Genomic DNA, 19389 nt, shown 5'->3' with positions numbered 1-19389 from the left:
CGAGAATCCCTGTGCAGCAGGTGCTTGCACAGCTTTGCCATGCTGACAACAGATTGTGATGGGAGACAGATTTCCTTCTCCATACCTCAACTGAAAGTGAGATTCTGGTCAGAGAAGTGAAGGTAAAGGCAGGTTTGCAGAAAGAGCATCTTGTTCGCTGCAAAATCTCGGGAACCACTCCACAGGATAGGATTTGGAGGGGCTGTTTTCTGCAGTCATTTAATTTGAACCAAAGTGGCTTTAGAAAGCATTCCATACCAAGCATGTGTTGAGCTCTGCTCTGGGAGCAGCCCAGCAAGCCGCAACCGAGCTTGTGCAGAACATGTGTGCTAACACTGCCCTCCACTCTCATCTGTTATGTCAAACATACGTGCCATTTCCTTCCAAAAACACCATCTATCAAGTCAACTCCCACGGACACCTCATCTTGCTGACACCAGCTACGCAGCCTCACTCTCTTCTCTTTGGAGAAAACTCAATCATACCGGCTCACAGCAATTCTCACCCTCTCTGCACTGAGCCCACCCCACCTCTGCTATCGAAGACTATGCTCCCCCTAACAGAAAGTCCTTACCGTGTCTCCATCCTCCAGTGAGGCCAGCACGAAGCATCGATAACTCAGGTCTTCAGACAGGGGCTTGTTGTAGAAACCTTTGTAGTTCTTCTCGTCCCCTAGTGTGAAGGTCTCGGGCAACACATCCACTTGAGCAGCAATGTAGGGCTTGAGCCTATCTGCTTGGCGCCGCTGGCGCCTGCTCTGACTCCCTTGGCTTATGGCTTCCAGCAGCTGAGGACAGAGAAGGTGCATCACCATCACTTCGCCCTGCGCGTGACACTGTCTTATGCTCACACACCCACAGAGTGCCACCTTAGAGGCTTAAAAATAAGGAAAAGGCAAGTGAGCCCCAGAGCTGCCTGTGTCTGTGCTCTGACTTGGAAGGCACCTTGAACGCAGGTCCCCTCCCTGCGCCATCTGCTCCCCTTTCTGACCGTGCACCTAGCTGGGATGCTGCATTGATGACTTTGTGACCACCACCATGGCAACGACTTGCTGTAAGGCAGCCGCTTCTCACCTTGCCCTTTATGGGGCTCAGCTCAGCGGAGGGGAGGGGAGGAAAAGACCCCAGGTTTGATTTGGGCATGATGGCGCAAAGAAACCAGAGGGACGCACGTCTGCTGAGGCATTGCTTGGGCACCCATGTAGGCACCCACGCTGCAAGTGCCTCCGGCTTCGGGACAGTCCCGAGGTGCGGTGCCGACGCAGTGAGTTTCGGGCTGAGATCGGCTGGCTGTGCCGCCTGGGGTTCAGGCATCCCAACGGGCCGCGAGGGAGCCAGGCCATGCTCCGCAGCCCAGCCATCGGTATGGGCAGCAGCTCGCACTCCCTACAGCCGCTGGACATGAATTACAGCTGACGCTGATGTATAGGGAAAAAGTGACATTTGCTGTGTCTTTCCCTTCTGTCGGTGCTTCAATATTTCACCTGCTGCTGGGTTGCAGGCAGGGCTTTGCGTAAATCACACAGAGCAAAAACAGATTTCATGGGACGTTCAGAGTAAAAATGGCAAATTTCATAGTCAGCTGCAAATTCATGAAAAAGGATATAAACACACAAAAATTCAATTACACTGCTAAGAAAGACTCTTGGATGTTTAAAGATGTTTTTCTAATGAATGAAAACGAACATCAGGCTTGGAACAGAAATTCTAATTTAAAATGAAGAAGGAGGCATGAAATACATTTCACAGAAGAATGTATCAGTGCGGCACTGTCAGGGCAGACAGGGGACGTCAGAGCTACAGTGGGCTGGGGACAGTGATATTCGCACAAAGCCGCACTGCTGAGCTCCCTCCCACCTGAACGGGAGAAGCTGGATAAGGCGTCCTCCACTCTTCCCGCCTCCGAGAGTCCACCCCTGCCCTCTTAAGAAGCCTCGCATTGGAGCAGCTCAGGAAAAGCCATGGCTTATCATTGCAAAATCATGAAAAAAAATGGAGAAATCTCAGTTTCACAAATATCCCCAGAGCCACAGGGGAAAAAGGCAGGAAGACACTCTGTGGGCTTTGCTGCTTACACACACTGCTTGTATCTCGGCTGAAATGACATCCAGGCTCTGTGGGGCAGAAAGCGTGGCTACACGTGCACAAGTCCATGGCACAGAACAGGCAGGGCACCAGTTGTGGTCAACGCTGCTGGGTGCTGCTGCCACTTATTTATGAAACACACACCAAAAAACACCACCACAGGAATGCCAGGTGTGCAAAGCTCAGACCCTCACAAATTAGAAAATGTCAGAATTAATAGTGCCTGTGCAAAACTAATTCAGCCATCTTATTTATTTGTGTCGTGTTACAATCCTTGGCTACATGGTCACACACTATCTTTTCTCTAACTCCCCTGCTTCGTTCAATACACAGGACAGACAGTGCTTAATCAAAGAGCAGCTATTCCATATTTTGTTTTCTTCTTTGCATTATGCAGCCCGAGGCCTTGTTTATTGCTTACTATTCAAACCCAGCTCTGAAGACAAAATTAATAATTTCCTCGTGGGCTTTTCTATGGTGCTGATCACTATAATATTACGAGTGCTTCGCAAACATTAACGATCTTATCTTCCAAACACCCGTACGAGGTGAGATGAAAGCGATTATCCTCATTTTACAGATGGAAAACAGAGGCGCAGGGACAAATGTAAAAAATGTCCACTAATTTTGAACGTCAAATTGAAAAGCCATCGGCTTGTTTTGTTTTTAAAGAAAACTTAGCATTTTTCATACCACTGAATATATCCAGCAGAACTCCTATTCACTTTATCTGCAGCTGGGGATGCTTAGGTTTTGCAAATAAGGCTCCAGGATCTCAAACTGAGGACATGAGCATCAGTTGGCTGCTAATGAAAATTTTGTTTTAAATCATTTCCCGAGGACCACAGTGGGACTAGGTGAAACAACTGGAGACAGAAACCAGTTCTCTGGATAGCTTTCAAGTAGCCAATGCTCAAAACTAAACCATTCATTCTCATCCCACTCTTCTCTTTCTTGTGACATCTTCCAACTTCTGCAAAGAAATGATGCAGGAGACCTGCAGATGATGGCTCTCCATTACTCAGTCCTGCCTCACACACAGAACAGATCCACCCATACACAGAGTGAGGATGGGACCCCATGGAAAAGACTGTGCAATCACGTAATTAAAGATTAATGATAAGCCAGGGCTGACTTTCAGCTTCCAGCACTTGGTAATTTCTGAGTGCTTCAAGTTTGCAACGCTCTTCTCTTAATGGACCCTCCCACGTGTGATTTCTTGGAATTTTTCCTTACTAGTTTGTGGGGAGGTGGGAGAAAAGGCAGCCCAGAAAACCCCGTGCGTGGGACTCTCCTGACACCCTCCTCACACAGACTCCTCTGTCCATAGACAGCAGCACTCCTGCTCAGGCAGGCTGCATCTCGGGATGAAGGGGCTGCTCAACACTCAAAGCCTTTAACAAGCATGTGTGAAGGAAGCTTTGCAGATGCTCAGGTGGGTTTTGGCAGAATCCAAAGCAATCTCTTTACTAAACTGCAGGCCTGGGTCCTATCCAAGGAGAGGAAAAACCTCCTGACAGAATGGCTTAATAAGTTGAATACTGACTTTCTCTCTGAGCCCGTTTTCAGAATCAGCTGGGTTGCTTCAGATGAAAAGGGCTGCAAGAAACGTACATCCTGACACAGGATCTGTCCTGCTCAGCGCTACAAAACCCTTAAGTATGGTCTCCTAATGGGGCACACTCTGAGAGGTGGCATCTCCCCCACTTGACTCCAGACTCCTTCCTACATCTTGTCACCAGCCAAGCAAGGCTGAGTACACATCACCTGTCTCACAGCCCAGTCTCAGACATCCAGCCTGTGCAGACATCACCGCATCCATGCTGTTCCCAGGTGGCCTGGGCAAAGCAAACCAGGCGACCTTAGAGGGAGTTCCACTAAGCAGCTACTACAGACGCTTACCTGGTCCAGCTCCATCTCATCAGGTGTCCGCCACCGAGCAGTCGGGCTGCTGGTGCTCTGATCCGCTGGCACAACCACAATGTAGTACCACCTGAGAAGGAAGGAAAGGTCGGGGAATAGCTTAAGCTCTGGACCTTAAGTCGTCTCTCTGGAAGGTCACCAAATAACATGTGCCACATGCCTTCCTGAGGAATGCCTGCTCCTCTCCCTGCCCTCTAAACAGCAAAAGGGTTCAGTAAATAAGAGGCTGGTTTTCCAGCTACACCAAAGAAGAGATCACTCCCATTAGCACTCATTAGCTTAATGACAATCTACAGACTGTGCTCCAGAGGGTGGTGTAGGAGCTGCGAGAAGGACATTTATATAATCGGATTGTAGCAAGAGCCCTGGGGGAATTCTGCTTCAGCACAAGGATACCACAGTAACGAATAAGACTTCCACAAACTCGCTTTTTTAATCTCCTTGAGGCTTTAGGCATTATTTATTTAAAGGATATTATACAGTGTCAGAGAAAGTCCCTCCTGATCCTCAACTGTGTTTTTGCTGGTAGCATCTGGAGTATACCCACCAGGGTGAGGGCAAACTGTCACAGAATTGTCTTAATTTTATTGCACGTAAATATTTGCTCAGAAAGAGCCAGCGGCATGATCCCATGTTACAGATAAATGCCTGGCTCTGTATTGCTGCTCTGAAATTCACTCCCGGGTTACAAAACCCACAGGTTGGCACAGGCCCACCCTGCGCCATTCCTGCCTCCACCCCCCACCCTGCCTTTGCCACCTTTGGACAGCACCTACCTAACCGGCACAGTGGTCTGGACTTTGGGAAGGGCGAGCGTGAACTTTCCTTCCTGTATGTACTTATTTGTGGCAATGGGTTTGCTCTGCAAGACGTCCGGCGCAGTGCGGATTGAGACGAGGTGCTGGAGCCCCCCAGCGCTGCTTCCGCGGTTCATTAGCACAAAAGAATAGTCTGTGTCCGGCTGGAGGTCGCTTATGAGTTTCTTCATGGAGTGGCCGTCCACCTCCACGCTCTGGCTGTTGTACAGAATCTGAAACGGGAAAAGGACAGGCTCATTCAGCAGACAGCTGCTGCTGAAAACTCACGCTCAAAATAGCAGCGCTGGAGATGACAGTTTGGCTCTGGGCCCTCCCTCAGGTGGTTCAGCTAACGTGCGCTCCACAAACAGCCATAAATCTTTAGTTAAAGAAGAGCAAACCGCGGCAGAGGGCCGAGCCGCGCTCGCTGGGCCTCGCAGCGACGGGGCAGCATGAAGGTCACTGCCACGAACCCGCGGCTGGAGGCAGGAATGTGCGGGGCCGAGCTGTGCGCAGCTCCTTGCAGCCCACGGTTCGGGGAGGGATCCAGATGGCCGCGCTTCACCCTCGCACGCAGATGAATGGGCCTTTGTTTCCCGCCTCACGGGGCTGCAGCACACAATATGCTTTTGGTGTAAAAACCCGTCTGCTTTGAACGGGTGCTGCTCCTGCATCCACCAGCTGATGCACAGATAATGTCGAACATCCCCTGCCTGGCGAGGCAACCTGAGGGGTTACGCGCCTCACCAGCCGGTCACACACAGGGCTCCCAAATCCATGCCCCCAAACCGTGGCTCCACAGGGGTGATGCCCATCACCAGGCCCACAGCTGCCGGCAGCACCCCTGGGAGCCGTGCATCGACTCTCCCCCCGGCCACAGCACACGCACGGCCAGTGGCTGCCGCGGCCCCAGTCTTCAGGCAGTGCCTCTGCAAAGCGCGAAACTCAAGGAGGTCCTGGAGATGGAGACAAATGGGACAAAGGGAACTAGAAAGACCAGAGGTTGCAGCCCAGCTGCGATAAACCAGCACATTTTTTTCCCCTGGGTGACCATCCAGCATGGCAGGAGAGCACCCGATTCCTAACAGAGGCTGCAGAGATGCAACATGCCAAAAACTGGCAACGGAAGAGAGGGAGCAAGTTAATTTGTGGCACCTAACACATGCCCCAGGCCGAGACCACGCAGTAAAATATGTGCTCTTTCCAACAGCGGCCTTGGGAGAAAGAAGACAGCTCCATGAAAGAAAAATTATTTGAAGTGAAACAAATCTTCACCAGCTGGGCCTGTTGTTCAGGCTGATGCAGGCAGCGCAGGAGGCATCAAACTCTCCATCCAACTCACCTTTTTAGCAGGTGGCAGAGCCTGCAGAAGGCTGCTGGCTCGCTGGGACAAGGGCAGCTTATTAGCACTGCTCTAATATTCAGTGTTGGAGGTAGGAGGGAGGCCCTGGAAAGGCATCTGAATGAAAGCTGGGCACAGGAAGCAGGCTGGGCCTGGGACCTGCAGCTCTGCTTTTGCGTTATCCAAATAGCGATATCCACGGCATGCTTCAAACTCTCCTCAGGTCACCACTTGCATGGAGGTTGGGGTAGGAACTGAGCCCCTGCACAAGCAAAGCCTTTTGCTTCCAACTCCTAAGGATGCCATAAACCGAGAGGAGATGCTCAACAGGTACCAGAGCAGCAGTGAGGAGCCAGCAATGGAGGAGAGATACAGTCAGTGTTGTTTGTTGACATGCTTCAATCTTTAGTGCTGAACTGTGAAGATAAGTCCTAAGCGCTAAAATAACAAGGATGTTCACAGGGACAAAGTCCCTGCTGGCTACCCCATGGGCAGGTGGAAAGGCTGCCAAAGCTGGGATGTCTGGAGGGAGTTGTTCTCTGCTGCGACTCCTCTGAGGATATCCTATTTTTTCCTGAGCTTTAATATCTTTCTCCAGAGACATGCACATCACATGTGTGCTAAAGTGAGGGCAAAAAAGTAAAATGCAGAAATGGAATGTCAGATATTTAGTTGGCAGTTTTCACCCTGCTCTGTCACACAAATAGACACAACAGAGACAGGAGCACTAGACTTCAAGTTACCTTAGCAGCTTTGCTGTCTGTCCTAGCACCACAACTTGCAAATCTTAACATGTTACTGCAATAGCACAGGTCCAGAGTGTCCAAATGAGAGCAAGTCTCGGCTGCCCCGGGGAACCAGCAGGACCACACTTCTCATGCTCCAACACAGACTGGGACGAAACCAAATTTCCAACATTGGAGCTATGCTGGGATGATGCAAAGCCCTGACTGAATTTTGTTATCCCTCAGATGAGCTTTCTCAGTATGAAGCTCCCTAATAAAGGTATCATCACTGACTGCTTCTGCATGTGCACTTTGGAAGACACTTGCCTTCCAACTGCCTGCACATGAGGCATCTGCTGGGGACAGAGCTGGTCTCCTGGGCTGGGCGTCTGGGCAAGAGGAGGCTGAAGAGATGGCCCTTTCAGGCTTCAGTTCAGGGTTTCCGTGCTTGCTCTGGAATTGGCCAGCACACAGCCCCCAGTTCAGACCTGACATCAGATGATGATTTTTACTGCCATGCACAGAAATTTGTGTCTAAGGACAGCCAAATTGGCATTTGCAATGCTCTCCTGAAGCATCCCCCACCCTCCCCCTTTTTCACAATTACTGTAACAGTTCTGCATTCCTTTACCTGCCACAACACCTTGTCTTCTCAAATGTAATGTACAATCAGTTAAAGCCTTTACACAAACCTTACAGTGAGGCAAGGGCTCAGAAACAGTCATTCGTGTGCAGCTGAAGATGCCCAGGGGCTCAAGCAGGAATGATATTCAGAGGTTGCATCATGGCCCACTGGTAGCTACTTAAGTCAGCAGCAAATTTGGCCCAAGGGCTCTGAACTGCCAAACATTGCTGACTAGCCCATGGATTGCTATAAAATGTCGTTTTTGCTGCTCTTACTCACAAGAACAATTTGCAAAGCTAGGTGAGTCCAAATTTCATTGCTGAAGGTCTGCCACTGGGTTTCAAGGCAGTAAAAAATGTACTGAACCAAAAGATGGAAAGACGCATAGTGGGCAACACTGGAAAAAAATAATTACTGGATGGAAAAGTAGATGAAGGTAGCCTTTTTGTGGTTTTTCTGGGGGGGGAGAGGAGGGAGGGGGGTATAATTATTATGTTCCACAGGACATCCTGTGAGAAAGCACTGCCCAGCACTCTCTATTTTGGAACCTATATAGTAATCATTTTCAAAATGTGCTGATCCTTCTCCCCATTTGTAAAATACCTACTGATGCCAACAAATATATCCTCTGTCCTGCTCTTAAATTGAAGAATGTGTCTCAGAGAAGTGCAGTTTCCCCAAGGAGAAGGTCACATCTATCTTGTACTTTCCATGAAAGCTCCAGAACTGAGAATGGCTTTCTGCAAGCACACTGGAATAGAAATGGAAAAGTGCTTCTGCTCTACCACAACTGCTGGGCAACATTTTACAAGGAGTTTATCTGCTGGACCAGAAGAAGCTGTGGAAATTCCCCAAAGAGAACTCAAACCCTCATTATTGATTTGCCAGCAGTGAAAATTCCTAAGGTCTCAGTTCATCCCCTAAGAAAAATAGCACCAGTCATGCCTGCGCCTCACTATTCATCGTCAGAACAATATCTACTTTAATTAAATCTCTTAAAGTAGAATATGACACCCTTTGGGACATAGATTTAGCGTGAGACTGTTTATCAAGTGTAGATAATACTAATTGTTCCCATGGAGATTTATCTGCTATGCTAGTTACAGTATTAGGCTCTGGCCTCAGCATCCCATGTGCCTGAATTAGAGGAGAGAGGTGAACCTTGTTTATAAAAATAAAAAGTTCTGAAGGTTAAGAATTTCTTTCGAGTGGCACATGCAGAGACCTGAAGCTGACCCTCTTAGCTCCTGGCCTTGACTCATGTGTGTCTGCAAGTCTGGGAATATTAATAGAAAGAAGGCACTATTTGAGAAATATCCTTTTAACACTCTTGTTTGCATGACTGCTCTTCAGCTAGCAAGTGGCTAATGCCATCTGCTCCTGTGTCATCTCAGGGTTAACCCGCAGCAGGGGCAGACCCTGAGTCACTGTCTGTGTAAGCAGTCACAGCAACGAGGCAGAGACAAGGCATCAGCATTATGCCTTTGCATCCTCGCTCCCCACCACCTTTGGAGCGTTAGTAATGCTCCAAAGGTCACACCATCCTTTTCTAGGACTGTGCCGTCAGAGGGAGATGTGGGCTTTGTACCACCAGATTAAGGCAAGATGAAGCAGATGAGTTCTTCAGCAGACAGCAAAATAACAGGAATTGCGAAGCTCCTCGCGGCCAGATGTCTGAACACTGATCCTAATGCATCCTACACCTGGGAAAGCTTTGAATAGCACAAGGTCTTCACAAAAGCCTTGTCTGCTTCAGCTAAACTCTGCATGTTAACAAGTGTCTGCTATTGATCATGGTAATTCAGCTTTAGGATTTAAGCAGGCAGAGTTAGCAACAAGGAAGGGGAACTGCTCACACACATTGATGTGAGATGTTCCTGGCTGTGGCTCCCTCTTATCTCACATGGGCTGTTTGCTCTTTAGGCATGGCATGTGCTCCACGTGCAAGGATGAAGGGAAGGCACGTTCCTCCCATCCCTGGCCCACCTCTGCAGAAGCAGCAGATAGCTGCTGAGACCGGGTAGAAAATCATGCTTGGCTACATGATGTCTTAGTCTCACCTGCTAAGGGAAAGATGATACACAGAGATCTGCAGAAATTTCCACCATGCTCTAGTCTTTTACCCACATCAGTGATCTAGACTGGGGGACTGGCAAGGTGGGGGGAGACATTGGGTCGTCAGTGCTATCCAAGGCCTAGTGGATGACACTACATCCAGAACTGTGCTGAAGACAAGACAGCACTAGCAGTTCATGGGGAGTTCCCTCTGCGCTGACACGTCTTGTTCTGCTCGCAGCTGAAACACCTGGAATGATGATGATGCTCCTCTCCTTCGCTCCCTACAATTATGCATCTGCCCTGATGCTCTGAATTAACTAATCCAAGCAATCCTGATGTTGAAGACAGGACATGTTGCAGATGGAGTCATTCTTAGTTTGATTCATTGGCTGGTTTTCAGATCACTTTGTCCTGGTAATCACTTGTGATTAAATCACATTTATAGGTTTTCAGGCATCAGGACTATCTTGTGCAACCACTGCCATGGAGCTGCCACAGCCAGCCTGATCAGGAATTCCCATCCACACAATCCCAGGTCTCAAGACATTCCAGAAAGCTGATGGGGGAACTAAGCACTGACCAGGACTGTGGGAACAACAACAGCAACAGCTCATGGGATCATCATGGCATCAGTAACTTGGGTGCCTGGACCAGTTTCCATTGCTCCTGGAAAAGGCACAGTGCAAGTAATTCGGTGAGCACTATTAAGGGATGAGTGGGTACTTAGCAAACTTCCTTTGGTCAAGACGGGTTTATAGCTGGATGGTCAGAAGCAGCAAATATCTATGACGATCCCTGAAATGCCCCCATTCTCAGACTGCTCCGCCTGGCACAGGCCTTCGCTGCTTGGCAGTTCTTGTTGGTACCAACGCTATTCACTTGTTTGTCACCATAAGCAGGGAATGTTTGCTGGCTATTCCACAAAAGATAGAAAAAGAAATAAATCAACCAAAACTGCAAAACCTACCAGCATGAGAAGAACATGGGGAGAGAAAGCAAGCAGCAATGTGCTCTACTGTGTGCTGTGGTTCATACACTGGTGCTTCCAAGGAAGAGCAGCTACTTAATCTGGGTTTGGAGACCTGAGCTCCAGGAGAAAGACACCCAGGACAGAGAGCAGCATGACCTTGCCCCCGGCCCCTTGTCTGATGGCCTGAAAACCCCATCTGGCAGGTCTAAGTGCCACAGGAGGAGTAGCTCTCTGTCCCATATATCCCACCCTTACCTTAAAAGGCACTGCAGATTTATAGGAGTCAGGCACTTCCCAGCTCAGCAACACGGACGTTTTCATGACAGCGTTGACGCGGAAGTTCTTAGCAAACACTGAAATGAAAAACACGATCTTTGAGCACTGTAAGGCCAAGTCAGGAGGGAGCCAGGCAGCAGCTCAGCTCCAAGTCTGTCTTTGTTTAACTCAGCAGCAGAGGTCAGAGAGTTCAGCTACAGCAGAGAAGTGAGAGATGAGGAGAAAAGAGCAGCAGCCTTTTTCCAAGTCTCCAGTCTCCAGTGGAGTTTCCCTTTTTGACTGTACTTTCCAGCATCACAGAAAGGAAATTGTAGGCAGAACTGTAGCCTTCCTCTCTCTCCCCCCCTGCACTCACACTCTCTTGGCCCTTTGCTATGATCAAAGAACAGTGGTGCTCAGGTATTGGATCTGCAGATGATCCTACCCAGCCGTCTGCTCCAGTTCAAGCAAGAGCCTTTCATGTACAGATAAAACAGCAAAGCATGCCTGTGAAGCGACAAAGGCAATTAAGCTACCACCAATACCCCTCCAACTGGCAACTTTAAGGAAACCTTCTTTGAGCCTCCCCTCACAGAACTAGTTTTACACTAGGGAGTCGCACAATACCTGTTCTCATTAGCCAGAGCAAAGGGGAGTGGAGCCTCAGGTACCAAGGCAAAGGTCCCTGTCCTGGAGCCAGAGCTTGCTGGTAGGGCTTGTCAGAGGGGAACTTACCTTGCTCAACAGGCATGGTCCGGGACTGGATGCTGGGGCTGAGTGGCCCAACTCCCTTATTGTTGCGGGCCCTCACTTTGATGTCGTAAGTGGTATCTGGCTTCAGATTGGTCAAAGTGATACTTGTGTCCTTGGTGATGTTAACCAGGTCCTGCTGGCTATTGATGTCCCTGTACACCACTGTGTAGTTGACAATCCTGCCATTCCTTTCTGCTAAGACTGGGGGTTCCCATGCGACCTCTGTGGTGGAAGTGGTGAGACCCACCACGCGCAGGTTCTGCGGGAAGCCGCTTGGCACGTCTTCTGCAGTAGTAATCTCCTTCTCAAACTCCTCTCCTGGGCCAGCTCTGTTCTTGGCAGACAGTTTGAACAGGTACGTGGCCCCTTTGTGCAGGTTTGTCACAGTGTAGTGATGGTCTCTCTTCCCGAAGTCTATTGTGTTCATCTTCTCTTCATCAAGACGTCTGTACTGCAGCCGGTAACCCAGCAGCTCCCCTACCATCTCCTTGGGTGGGTGCCACTGGATGAGGGCTGTGTTCATGGCTGTCGTGCTAATCATCATGGTGGGCTTCCCCGGGACTGCAACATAAACACACAATGACCATCTATAGCCTGGGAGGAGGGAGCGGAAGGACAGCTTCCATGCTGCTCGGTTCGTGAGGATTGAGGAAAGCGGGAGAGTTCGGACAACAGGGTGAAGAGGACGACAGACAACTCACATGGATAGAGGCAGACCGACCCTAATCCAGTGGTGAGGGAAGCTGGAACCAGCCAGTTCTTGGCTGCCATTTTCCCAAGTTCTGCCATCTAAACAAGCAGTAAATTCAGCCATATCCAGCCCCAAAATTCATATACCCTGTTACAGGAAAGTTTTAAGGTACCTCAACGCATCACATTTATCTCAGAGATGATCTGAATCCCGTCCTCCCAATCAGTGTTCTTCATACAATTCAGCTACTGCACAGCACCAGGCCACTCTGGCCCTGATGCACCGAATGACCATAGACACACAGAAGCCCAAGTTCAGCACCCTCGTCTGTCTAGAGGCAGACAAATTTCATCCCGAGACCTTGCAATTTTACCATCTGCAGAGGCAGCAAGCAGAGCTGGGTGGGCTGTTTGAAATCAGAATACATTCTGGTTTAGCTGATGAGCAGATTCATGATGTCAGTGTCGATGTGAGAGGTGAACACAAGCATTCCACAGGATTTTTGCTTATGCTGCACAAGTCAAGGGGTGTTGCCGTCACAGGTTAGGAACTGATGGCTTTAAATTGATGGTTTAATACCTTGATCTCCTCCAGTTAAAAAAAGGATGCGTCTTCACTTCACATCAGCTCAGATTTGTAAACAAATCAACTGATAGGGAAGATACTCAGAATCAAAGGGATGGGGCGACTGATACAAAAAAGCAAATGGGATTGTAGCCAAATGTAGTTAAATACCTTTGCACAGTTTTGAAATGTATTGGCCCGCAGATGAGCATGAGAGAAAACATAATGGACAGAATTATGCCCCAATTTTGCCATCAGAGGGCGATACCAACACTCCCCTTTGAGGTCAAGCCTGCAGATAAGCCAGTACAAAGGCAGCTCTGGGGGTGGTTTTGTAGGTATTTAAGGCATACAATTAAATATCCACTGACAATACTTTCCTTCCTGCACTCATAATACAATGTCTAACAGCAGCTAGTGTTAAGGGACAGATTATTTTCAAAGCTGATTCAAAATATTAACTTTAAATGTGCATCATAACATGGGAAGACCTGCTGTGGTTTACAGTGCAACACTGGGATGTTTAGGAAGCTTTTCCTGTTTATGGGACAGCTGTAGCAATTTGATGAACAGAGCATACATGATGGTGAGGCACAAGGGAGACAGCATTTGAGACTGTGACAGTGGAAACTACCTCTGGAGCTCCCCATATGTAGCGTAGAGGAGATGGCAAGCTGTTCCTTGCTTAAAGCACCAGGAACAAACGCTCTCGGTTTGCACAAGCTGCATTCCCATAATAACAAGTGACAAATACTGTTCCTATGGCTGTTGTGATAAGCTGCAAGATTATCATTTGTAGTACTGGTCTAGTGAGTGGAAAATCGAGGACAAGACAATTACAACTAGTTGGTGCCAGCTCCAAAGACAACTTTGACCACATCCAGAGTAAGCACCTGATGAACTCCTGGGTGCCCCGCACCTGGACGAGGCTCCTGTGTTGCGCTAGGCACAGGGTATGAGTATCTATTGAGAGAGCAGAACCAGACTGGCTGGGATCGTGTCTGCAGCACTTCTATGGCAGGACTTGTTGCATTCCAGATGTTACAATGGCTCTAGGAGCAGCCAAGCTCAGCTACATATGCCTGGGGAGGCAGCAGGAACAGCAGCTGGGAGGGAGCTTAGAAGTGCCTCTGAGGGACCCTCCAGCGCCAGGAGGGCCATTCCAGGCAGTACTACAGTCACCCACGAAGCAAGAAACGGCACACGCTTAACCCTGCTGTGCCAGGAAACAATGTGAGGAAAGGCCTTGACTCCAAAGCTGAGGGAAGGCCTGGACTTGCAGGCTTCCTCTTCCCAGGTCTGTGGACTACGCAGATGAGCTCAGACCAAAGAGTTTTATTGCTCTCTCGTGGGCCCTGGCAGTGTCTGTCCATCTCTTAGCTGCACTTTGCTCAGGTGATCCAGTGGCAAAAGCCTGTAGTAAGGGCTGGAGATCACAAGAGTACATACTTCTGCAGCACCTCCAACCCCATCACTTCCTCCTGCATTGCTGCCTTGGCCGTAAGTCCCCATGCACCTCTTGGGAGCTTTTATCACCATCCTTAAGAGGCTATGGTGTCTGCTCCCCACACTCACCTGCCCCCGTGGTGGTGATGACTTTCGGCTTGCTGCGGGCACCGTCTCCTTTGGTGGTGTAGGCAGCGACAGTGACTGAGTAGGTGGTTTCCGGCAGCAGGCCTCCAATGACTGTCTCCTGGGAGTGCACCCACAAGGTGGAGAGGAGGCAAACGAGAACAGCAAACACTTGTTACACAGTGAGCAAAAGGAGGGCACTGGGGTCAACGTCTCCAACAGCAACACACCAACACACTGGCTCACACTCATGCATCAAACCCAGCCTCACAGGTCTCGCCAAGCTGGCTCTTGCGCAGAGCTAGCAAACGACAACCTCCGTCATTCCAGCATTCACCTAATTTCAACCCACCAGCAACGTGCATCATCAGCTCTCGCCAGAGGGGCTGAGAAGGGGCAGAGAAGTCACTGCTGCCCCAGGAGCCCCCACGCCCCTTCCCCCTGGATGCTGCTGAGAGGGAGATCTGCCGTGGAGACGGTCCTGCGTGAGGTCAGAGCCACCTCAGGGACAGAGCCACCCGCCACAGCAAGCCTAGGAATAAGGACTGCGGCACAGTCAGAGCTGTGAACCAGAGCAAAAGCCAGTTCAGCTGGTTGCGGAAACCTCCTGGGGGCTAATTTGGGGATTTTTAAAGCCTGGCCTGAAGCCGAGTTGACTCTTACAGCAGAGTCACTGGGAGTTCACGCTTTCCTCCCCAGAGCCTGCAGCTTGCCACTGCAGCCACGCACGAGGCAGGGGTCCCAGTGGCACGGCACCTGCAGGCATCGCGGCGCTTTTCGCCCTTCCTGCCAGGCACCGAGTCAGGGCCCAGGTAAGCACGAGGTGTTGGCAAGACCTGGAGGGAAAACCCTGCTCTGCGTGAGGTCTGGGCACGGAGCTAACACCCTTGCATGCCCTGACTTCCTCTGGGCAGGAGGAGGGCACGGCTCCTCATTTAATTGGAGATCAAAGCGGGGAGCCTCGCTCCTCCCTCCCGGCCTCCAGCAGCAACATGACTCCTGCTGAGCCCCAGCTGGCTGGGCCTGCCCAGGGCACAAGCGTGGGGAGTAGAGCAGCTCCCAGGCCCTCTCTGTGGGCCGGGGGCAGCTGCCCCCTAAGTGTATTCATCTGTGGGTGCTGTGAAAGGGACTGGGGGCCATTAGCTCTAACAACCCATCAGGCCAGGAAGCAAGAGAAAAGGAGCTGGAGAAGGGACAGGAAAAGCTGCTAGGAGGCAGCTCCGAGGGCTCCTGGTGGCAACGGGACAGCGGGTAAATACAGATGAAACATTCCTGCATATTTACCCTTTAGGACAATGACAAGACCAGAGATGGTGTCAGACAGGAGAGGAACTGTGGAGGGTGTGAGCCTGGATGGCTGAGGACAGGCAGCACTTTCAGAGACTGCTCCTGGGGTCTGATATCTGCCCGGGACAGGGGGTCCATGACAGCTGGGGAGGTGCAAGGGGGCCTCTGTGGTTGCTCTCCAGCACAGTCAGTCTCCCATCACTCGCTCACACGAACACCCACACCAGTAATGCTGCTGATTTCCAGTCGGTGCTGCTGGTTCAGGTTACCTGCCCAGGCTTACTCATCAAAATCACCCTGTTACCGTTGCGTAACCAGCCAGCCCAGAGAAAAATCAACAAGCACCAACAAGAACCCCGCCAAAATCACCGTGTGAACCAGAATCCCACCTCCGCCCCTGCAGCAGATCGTGTGTGCGGGTGAGTGGACACGCAGTCCGATCGGTGCCAGTGGACCCGCAGGGGAAGCACTCACACAAAACCTGCAGACTCTGAACATCCCAAGAGAATTCACTCCTCCCAAATCCATGCAAAGAGAAATTCTCACGCAAAAGCATGCCACCGGGAGCAAAGCGAGCGAGCTGGGAGGAGGGAAGAGAGATGACGGATGGATGAAAGAAGGTCTGATTGCATAATGTAAACACAGTGCTGTCATGACAAAGCCACTCCGAGCGAGACTGCTCAGTATAAAGCAGGAGGAGAAATGCATTGTGCCGGGGAAGCTCACAGTAGGGCATGTAATTGAATTGCTGACTCTAAAAAGGTCATTTTCTAGTTTGTTCCTCCGAATTTATATTTCAAAATTATGTGGGAGAAATTGGATTTAACTGTTTAAATGTGATTGTTTTCTTATTACTATCTGTGTTTCAGGCAAAGGTCATGGTTGAGAGTGTAGGTTATTTTTCATGACTAGGATCAATGAGGTTTAAAGATTATATATCTAATTTTACCATGTAACTCGGTGGACCAACTACTGTGGAAGGTAGGCTGCACCTCCCGAGTCGATCACTTGAGCCTGCCTAAAACTGCACTGCAACAAGCTGGAAATACAGATTATAGGAAATGTCAATTGCTTTTCTGCATTTAGTAGCAATCTAAATGCCAATTTTCTCTGGATTTGCTGCTTGTGGAAGGTTCCACAATGTAACTCTCCAGCCTCATTAAAGGAGTGAAAGGGATGTTTTGACAGCACTCTGTCTACAAAATTCACAAATCGATTTACCAAACCCCTCTTTTCCAACCTGGAATACACACAAGTGGTACTTACATGGTCGACGGAGTCCTCAGCTCTCCACTGATGGGGGAGAAAGGAAGGAGGAGAGAAAAATGGAGACATAGAAATTTAAGGGGCAACGTGTAGGAAGGGGGTGACAACGACGACAGCAGGGGTTAGCAGGACCAGGTGGGGGGGATTATAACACTTATGCACAGAAGGTCACTTGGCACAGGCTGTACCAAGGGAAGAAATGGGATACAGAGCAATTCTCTACATGCCGCTAGCCTGCACAGTGGGTCTGCGATCATTCACACAAGCAGGGGCAAAGAGCTTCCCTCTCACACAGATGGAGAGGTTACCACCTGCTAACTTTGCAGTCCTTCCCCTGTCTGGCTTTGCTTGCACTTTTCTGCCTGTTCCACGAGCAAGAGCAAGGGGAAAGCTTGCACAGACACGAGCCTGGCGCTGACACCACCGGGCTGCATACACATGCTCAGCAGCAGCGGCTGCCCAGGCAGCATCTTCATTAGGTGCTCTCTACTGCTGCCCTGCAAGACACAGCATTCGCAACAGAGTTTGTGGCCTAATCTTTACTCTCTGTCCTCGTGATCCTCTAACCACCATCTCTTGCTGAGAACCGAAGACATCAACACTCCAGACCCAGAGAGGTTTGTTTGAATGGAAGCACTGATACGACATTTACAGAGCTTCTCCTTCCCATACTACGTGTCAGAAAGTGCTTTGGGAACCTCAGAAAACTGAGAATCAACTGCCATCTCTTGGAAACACCAAGCAAGAGAGATCAAGATCTTGTACAGAGCTACATGCTAAGCTGTTCCACTCAAACAGTGCTGCACTGCTTGGAATGAGGGTTACAACTGGTGGATATACCGAGGAAATAGATTCTCACTCCCAATTACACAACACCAAGACGACAAACGCAAGCGCTCATTTGGCAAGAGCAGCCCTAGCAAGAAAGACTTCTACGCAAAAATGTTCCCAGTAAAACATCACGTGGGATGCCAGCCATGGCAGCTCAGTGATGATTCTAGAAAGCGATCATGCTGGCTTCCTATCCCTGCTGGATGAATTTGGGGTTCTAAAGCATCAAAACTGCATTGGGGTGGTGAGAATTCAGCAGAGCTTGGCTGTTACCATGCATGCCAGTAGCATGGTTCTTTGTGGATGATGCACACAGGGGAAGTTTGCAGATATCAAAACAAGCTCTCTCAGCCAAGGTGATGCATTACATCGCAGGTTACTAAATCTGCCTGGAGGAAGCACTGGTCAACGGGTTCAAGCACAGAGATGAAAGTGGAAGATAAGTATTACTGCTCCTGCCTGTCAGTGTGAGCCTTGGCAAGCTTAGCTTCTGGGCCTGTACTGCCAGCTGCGAGATGGTGCTCAGATACCAGCTTCCTCAGGACATTGTGAAGCCCAGCAAATGCTGGCAAAGTGCCTGGGAACCTGCAGATGCTGTGGAAGTACTGAATAATATTAAAGCTACAAGTTGTCTTTTGTACCCAGGCAATTTGAGGTGGCTTTCACAGCCTGGACATTATCACAGCGGCTAAATACTCTCCTTGGCAGTAAAATACATGGCATATCTTCAAAATATTTACTATTTTAACCACTAAATTCAGAGAGAATCAACTATTGGAGAAATGTTCCTCTAAGATTTTATTATAGTTCACTTACTTGATGCCATTAGACTGCTGTAGAATTAGCCCCCTAAACCATCTTAAAATTTAATTTTAGTGAAGAGGTCAAGTTGTCCCTAGAGTCTTCATATAAAGCCAAGGCTCTAACTATTGTGGTCGCTACCTCTTTACACACTCCTGGGTGTTATCCCCAGTGTTGTGTGCTCAGCTCAACCCACGTCATTCCCTTCTCCCTAGTTCGTGTCCTACCTGCACCAGCCAGCCCATGCTGTGGTCAACAGCCATGCACTCTGCCCTGCTGATCTAAAGCCTGACAAAAGTCTTGCTACAGAAAGGATAACAGGCCTGGCAGCATTTTCTTCCAGGAGTTCACTTCCACTCCCACATCACATCCCCAGTGGATGGGGGCCATGTGGACAGAACCACCCCAAATGCTGGGCAAGCTGTCCAGATGATGATGAAGGGTGGCTGCAGGAGCAGAAGCTGATAGCCCGCTGTAATGAACAACTGAGCAGATGCGGGCTCAGGAGGCTAGTGCATCTGGCAGCCTCTCACACCATGGTAGGGTGTTTATCATCCACTAAGATTTTAGTGCAGATATTTAATGTTCACACTACATTTGCTCTTACGTTTTCAGTGGACTTGAATCTTGTATCAGATCAGGGTTCAAAGAAACCTCTTGAGATCTCTGTTGTAGGAATCATAGTCAAAAGCTAGACCTGGATAAATACCCTGATATAAATTCAGTTTCATTATGAAAATATCATCTGCAGATGAAAACATTTCCTTCCTAAACTAGCTCAATCACTTTCTAAGTGTTTAAGGTTGGTCAGTAAGATAAATTCATCTGAAAGGCCCAGCAGCTGT

General features: G+C 49.5%; 1 protein-coding gene across 5 annotated transcripts in view; it reads right to left on the bottom strand.

Annotated features, from left to right (window-relative positions):
* PTPRF (protein tyrosine phosphatase receptor type F) overlaps window positions 1-19389 on the bottom strand; it is a 394663-nt gene that overhangs the window by 39802 nt on the left and 335472 nt on the right. For 4 of the 5 annotated variants that reach the window (XM_064516086.1, XM_064516084.1, XM_064516085.1 and 1 more), the window contains 7 exons: window positions 16913-16939; window positions 14363-14480; window positions 11515-12093; window positions 10780-10877; window positions 4784-5037; window positions 3987-4077; window positions 575-787 (listed from right to left, as the gene is read on the bottom strand). In XM_064516086.1, coding sequence (XP_064372156.1) covers window positions 575-787; window positions 3987-4077; window positions 4784-5037; window positions 10780-10877; window positions 11515-12093; window positions 14363-14480; window positions 16913-16939 — 1380 coding nt within the window. The remainder of the gene's footprint in view (window positions 1-574; window positions 788-3986; window positions 4078-4783; window positions 5038-10779; window positions 10878-11514; window positions 12094-14362; window positions 14481-16912; window positions 16940-19389) is intronic. The other variant, XM_064516088.1, reaches the window with a different exon arrangement.

The sequence above is a fragment of the Dromaius novaehollandiae genome, chromosome 8 (genome assembly GCF_036370855.1).
Source record: "Dromaius novaehollandiae isolate bDroNov1 chromosome 8, bDroNov1.hap1, whole genome shotgun sequence".
Taxonomy (NCBI): Eukaryota; Metazoa; Chordata; class Aves; order Casuariiformes; family Dromaiidae; genus Dromaius; species Dromaius novaehollandiae.
This window is presented reverse-complemented; position numbering and strand designations above follow the sequence as displayed.